The sequence below is a fragment of the Panthera uncia genome, chromosome B4, assembly GCF_023721935.1.
Source record: "Panthera uncia isolate 11264 chromosome B4, Puncia_PCG_1.0, whole genome shotgun sequence".
NCBI classification, from domain to species: domain Eukaryota; kingdom Metazoa; phylum Chordata; class Mammalia; order Carnivora; family Felidae; genus Panthera; species Panthera uncia.
The window spans coordinates 79114909-79121113 of NC_064809.1; the positions used below are offsets into that span (position 1 = coordinate 79114909).

At 34.4% G+C, this 6205-nt stretch overlaps 1 protein-coding gene across 1 annotated transcript; it reads right to left on the reverse strand.

Moving 5' to 3' along the window:
* Positions 1–2696: 2696 nt before the first annotated feature.
* Positions 2697–3638, reverse strand: LOC125919171 (olfactory receptor 6C4-like). The gene has a single exon (XM_049625680.1). It carries the CDS (start codon positions 3633–3635, stop codon positions 2697–2699), a length of 939 nt encoding a protein of 312 aa, XP_049481637.1. The 5' UTR covers positions 3636–3638.
* Positions 3639–6205: the final 2567 nt, after the last annotated feature.

Below are 6205 nucleotides of genomic sequence, written 5' to 3' on the forward strand. Positions count from 1 at the left end.
CATCTGAGGGGCTCAGTTGGTTGAGCTTCCAACTTGGGCTCAGGTCATGCTCTCACGGTTTGTGGGTATGAGCACTGCATTCAGCTCTGTGCTGACAGCTCAGGGCCTGGAGCCAGCTTCAGATTCTGTCTCTGTCCCTCTCTTCCCCTCCCTTGCTCATGCAATGTCTTTCTCTCTTTCTCTCTCTCTCTCAAATATAAACATTAAAAATTAAAAAAAAAAGATCATTGGTAAACTCAGAGTCATCTAGGTTTTCTCTGCGCTATTTTTTTCAGAGTTTTAGAGATTCGCCTTGTATACATAGGTCCACAATCCATGTTAAGTTCATTTTTGTGAAGGATGTAAAGTCTGTGCATGGGCAGAATCACATGAGAAGGAACTGAAACCTGTGTTAGCTCTTGTTGCCTCTCAGCTCACATTTACTGGTATCCTACAAAAAGCTTGGGCGCTTTGCCATGGAGCTAAACAGAGATACCCAGATCTGGTGTTGGAGAAGATGAAAAGCAATCCAGGTGAAAATGGAAAGATTGCAAGCATGGCAGCTGTGTCCTACAACAAAATAAACCAGCAGTTAAACAACAACCTCTGTGAGCCACAGAATGCCTTCTGCTTCACTCCGTTCTCCAAATATCCCAAATAATCTCTCTGGTGGGCCACTAAAACAGGAAATAAACAGGAAAGGGAAATCCGAGGGCAATAGTTCAGCCTAGCCAAGTGGAAACATTACGAGGACTGCAGACATGTATTGCCAGAGTGCCTAAAGAAACGAAGTTCAATCTCTTGATTTAGGTAATGGTTTCACAAATGTATACATGTGTCAAACCTCAAGTTACAAACTTTATTGGTCCCACTTTATTGTGCACGAATTATAACTCCATAAAATTGTAAAATTAAGCAAAATAAGGAAACAAAACAAAGGAAAACAAAACAAAACAAAACAAAACAAAACAGAATAGCAACAAAACCTGCAACCCAGCCTGAACTCAACTCGGATTCTAATTGAACTAAGAGACTCAGTATTGATTCCCTCTTATTATTCCTCTGGGTGTCCTAGGACTCCCCCACCCTGTTTCCTAATTGACTGCCGTTTTGTTTGTTTGTTTGTTTGTTTGTTTGTTTTTCTATCTTCTGCACATGTTCAGCAACTTCAGCATAATGTTCCTAGATTTGTGGTTGTTTGGTTGGCTGATTTAGTTTTATATTTTAATTAAATGGGGGTAACAGAATTTTACGTATTTTAAAAGTAATTACCTCTGTCAAAAAAGTGTTCCACCACATAGCATTGTTTGAAATGTCTTTTGAAACTGAGCAACCACCATAACACGAGATAATGTTTTGGATGACTATGATTGATGTACTACTGATGATGTAGAAACAACAAATTCTTGAGTGAACTAACGAGTCAGTTACTCGTCAATCTGAATAGCTAAGTTTCAAACTTCCTCACTTGCCAACAACTACATGTCAGGAATTTAGGTGACTTTTCAGACGAAACTAACAGGTGCTACATTTTCAATCATCTTTCTCCCCCTTGGTGTCCCAGGGCACTCTTAGTATCTCTGCTACTTAGTAGATTCTCCATTATTAGATGGATGAGTCAAGATTCAAGAGTACAAATTTAACAATTTGCTTTAATAAAAAGTATTTTGTTGATAACCTCTAGGGCCCCGTTTTCTTCATCAGTACATTGAAAGAAACATGCATAGCTTCTTTAAATTTTAAAATTACCCGTACTATGGGTCTGGCCCAGGCTTTCTGAAAAAAAGTAATATGGATAAGAAATGTTTAGAAAATATCGGCTTGTGATGGACACCCTGCCTGAGGACATCAGATCATAAAATTTAAAGTTTAGCATCACCTTAGAAAGAAGATGATTTCAGCTTATAAAATTGTTAACATCATATACGCTGTTCATATAATTTTATTTCATATTCTTGTGAAACGGAACCAGAACAATGACTAGGCACATTAATTTGTATGAATTTGCTATAATGATATATTGCTAAGTAACTGAAATTTGAATCGTCCCTTTCCCTCTTTTGTGGATTCACTCAGTGTTTAATGTGTGTATAAATCATTACTATTTTCCTATCAGCTTGAAAATAAGTAGATATTGATTTTCTCTTCTTTACATCTATCTTTTTTACCCCAAACATTGAGTAGCCTAGTGTTTCAGTAAGTGATTATTGCGGAAACACTAAACTTAAATCTGAATAGTATAATTACAAAATAACCAACTTTATGTTAATTAACTGATATATTATTTAAGCTATTACTTACAAACTAAAGTCGATTTCTTCTGGGTGTATATTAAATGATTCAATTTCCAAGCATAGAGATGGGACACCACGTGGGAGTGGATAAGAAAAGTTCAGTTGTAAAAAACTAACAATTAGAATTCATACTCCCAATTCTAACTTTCTCCCACATCCTTTCCTTAAAAGTGAGGTACAAATAAGGAAAAATAGCATGAAACATTAGAAGATACACACACATATATACACTCACAGGCCTTTAAAACTTTTAAGAAATAAAGTCATGTTAAAATAGGCTTCATTAAATAGATTGTTTTAATGTTTTGGTGTTCAGGTAGGACTATTGATGGCATATTATAGAAAACACTGTAATATACAATAATATACATCTACAAACATTTATTCGTTATTTAGTATTTATTATTATTATGAGCCTCAGCTTTATTTTCTTGAAAAAGCTGTTACTTTGCTGACCAAATCTTTGAAGGCTATTTTCACTTGCTTATTCCTGAGGGTATAGATGAAAGGGTTCAACAGAGGGGCAACTGACGTATTTAAAACAGCCACGCCCTTATTAAAAGTTTCTGCATCCTTAACAGAAGGATTTATGTACATAAAGATACAACTTCCATAAGAAAGTGAGACCACAATCATATGAGAGAAACATGTAGAAAAAGCTTTTTTTCTCTGTTGAACAGAGGGGATTCTCAGAATTGTCCTGATAATGTACGTGTAGGAAAGGATCACTAGCACCAAGGTGAAGATGAGGGTAACTGCAGCCAAGATGAACTCCATCACTTCTATGAAATGTGTGTCTGAACAAGCTAGATGCAACAGTACAGTATAGTCACAGCAGTAATGATTGATGATGTTGGATGCACAGAAAGGCAGCTGGAGAGTCATTATATGAGGCCCAATGACAACCAAAAAACCAGAGAACCAGGAACACAAGACAAGTTGAATGCAGAGTCTCCTGCTCATTACAGTTGTATAATGTAGGGGTTTGCAAATGGCAACATAGCGGTCAAAGGACATGGCAGCTAAAAGATAAAACTCGGTTGCTCCCAGAAGGATGGCAAAAAAATACTGAGCGAAACAAGCAGCAAAGGAGATAGTCCTGTCTCCAGTTCCAATATTGACTAGCATTTTGGGAACAAAGACAGAGGTAAAAGATATTTCCAGAATGGAAAAATTCCGGAGGAAGAAATACATAGGAGTCTGGAGGCGATAATCCAGCGTGGTCAGAATGATGATGGTCAAGTTTCCCAGGATGCTTAAGACGTAAGTTAGCAGCAGAAAAAGGAAAAGCACAGCCTGAAGCTCAGTGTCAGCTGTCAGTCCAAGAAGAATGAACTCTATCACTGATGTCTGGTTGCCCATCACTAACTTCACGCAAATTAAGAGAGAAAATTATAATAATGACAAAGGTTGGAATAAAATGAAAGGTTCCAGATTTTTATTGAAATATAAAATCCAGGTAAAAAAAAAATGGAGGGAAACCTTAAAACTCTGAATCCTTCTCTAGCCCTCGCTTTAAAAATGACATATCTTTTAAGGAAATGTTAACACGTTTTCTTATTTTACTTCACAATTAACAAAGTTCCTCCTTCTTAGGCTCATACTCAATTAGTTCTCCTAAATTGTATTCATATTCATTTCTCATCACTTTTCAATTCATTTTCATTTATATTTGCCTTCTGAATCTATTTTGATTTTCCTCTCTAAGTTATTAGATGCTGTCTGTCACATATATATAGACAAATCTAAAACAAATTTAGAGTAGGGTTATTTGAATTAAATAAATTTCTTAAATTAGCCTTTTAACTCTCAGCTTATTAGCCAACAAAGTAAATACAAATGAAGGTATGAACTATAGGAATAAAATTGAACTTGGCTGTTTTCTTCATTTTGCTGTTCTGTATTTTTTCTTATTTATTTCTGTTTTCTCATTTTGAATAATAATTCTCTGTATCTGCTGAAGCTCTAAGCCTGGATTGACTCTTCTCTTAATTCTTAATAAAGTGTTTGCAATTCATATAACTTATAGTTCCTGGGTCACGGCAAAGATCTAATAAAATGCTGTCACATAGGGGCGCCTGGGTGGCTCAGTGGGTTAAGCATCTGACTTTGGCTCGGCTCATGATCTCACAGTTCATGGGTTTGAGCCCTGCATGAGGCTCTGTGCTGACAGCTTGGAGCTTTGAGCCTGCTTAGGATTCTGTGTCTCCTCTCTCTCTGCCCCTCCCCCACCCGCACTCTGTCTCTCTCTGTCTTGAAATTAAAGAAATGTTAAATAAAGGTGTTTAATGCTATCACAATTTAATATAGATATATGGACTAGTCAGTACTTGGGGAAGCATTAAATTAAAATAATCTCACTAATTGTGAGAATTGTGTGAGTTTTCAGCATATTACAGTTCCTTAATTATCCTTTCAAATTCAACTCTTCCTACAACTTTAACAATTGCAATCAATAATAACTCTTTCTTCCCCTTCTGTATTAAGATTTACCAAAATAACACTTGGTCATAAAGCCCAATTATTTTCCAGTTATATCAAGTACGTACACTTTGTCTGTACAACTTTAGCACAAATCTATTGCTCAAAGAATAGGCTCTTATTTCTCCCATATCTTTTATAGAGAGATGAGAAAATTGTACAGATTTGGTAAAAACTTTAACGTAAATTTGTTTGAAGTAATAAGAGAATCTAAGGTTTATTAGCTCCTTTTCTATAAAATTACTTACATTCATGATTTTTAATTTTTTTTTATTTTAAATTTGATTTAGTTAGCATACAGTGCAGTATATTGGTTTCAGGAGGAGAATTCAGTGATTCATCAATTTATGACTTCTTTAGATTCATAGCCCTATTTTCTTAAATGCTATAGTTACTATACGTATAAAAATTCCACCGAAGCTTATGCATATAGCTCCTCAGAATTATCTTTTAGTATTTTTCATCATCAGACACAAAGAAATATTACTAAGAATTCTTTTCTCTACTCAAAAAATTATAAAGTTATTTTCATTTTGACAACTGTTTTACATAGGTTGATAATTTTTATATTACACCATGTAATGAGTTAGTAATAGTCACACATTATATATTTCTATCAAGGTAAAAATTCCAGAAGTATTTAATACGGACAAAAGAAGAGTTTTGCCAACTTGGGAAGGCTGATTGTCTAGAATTATATGGGAAAATTTTAGTGCTCCTAACACAACTTTAATCAGTTTGCACTTTTGTAGATAATTGTCTTTTGTGTTAAATACTTCCATATTAACAAATTTAAAAGTTATAATATGCTACACACCTATAGGTGTTATTGAAAGTTCAGTTATGTTATTGATAATTAGATTAATACACCAATAACATAAATTTCAGTGTTAGTTTAAATAATGGCTTTCTATGGCTTCATGAATTATGTTGATTACTTCCTAATGGGTACAAATAAGTGAATATAGGTAATTAAAAATGTGCACACAAATAATGAGTTTTGCAAAAATATTTTATATGCAGAGAATATTAGGGCACACCTATTCTACCATGGCAACATAGCTCATTAGACTGTAATATTGCCAAACTAGTTGAAATAAATCTTGGGGATTTGAACGATTGGTAATGATTTTCTGTGTCTACATGAAAATAGCTAATGTGTCAGAAAATTTGGAGACATGGATGTTAAGCTTCCCGTTTTAGATCCTAACTATTAATTAAGACTTATTTTCTAACAGTATTCAAGCAAGTGTATTTGCTAAGGAACATTAATATTCTGAAATTTCCATTGTGTAAGTAATCAGTTTTTTGACAAAGTGAAAACTTTGTACATTATTCCCACATAATAGAAACACTTCATTGGATTAATGAGTGAGTGCTCAAAAATGAGTGTGAAACCATTTAATTACTACTAAGTGGCCTCGTCATCTATCAAATAAAAGATGAACAAA

Bases quoted from the DNA above. Each gene is read 5' to 3' on its own strand.
- LOC125919171 (XM_049625680.1), bottom strand. From the start codon at position 3,635: ATGGGCAACCAGACATCAGTGATAGAGTTCATTCTTCTTGGACTGACA.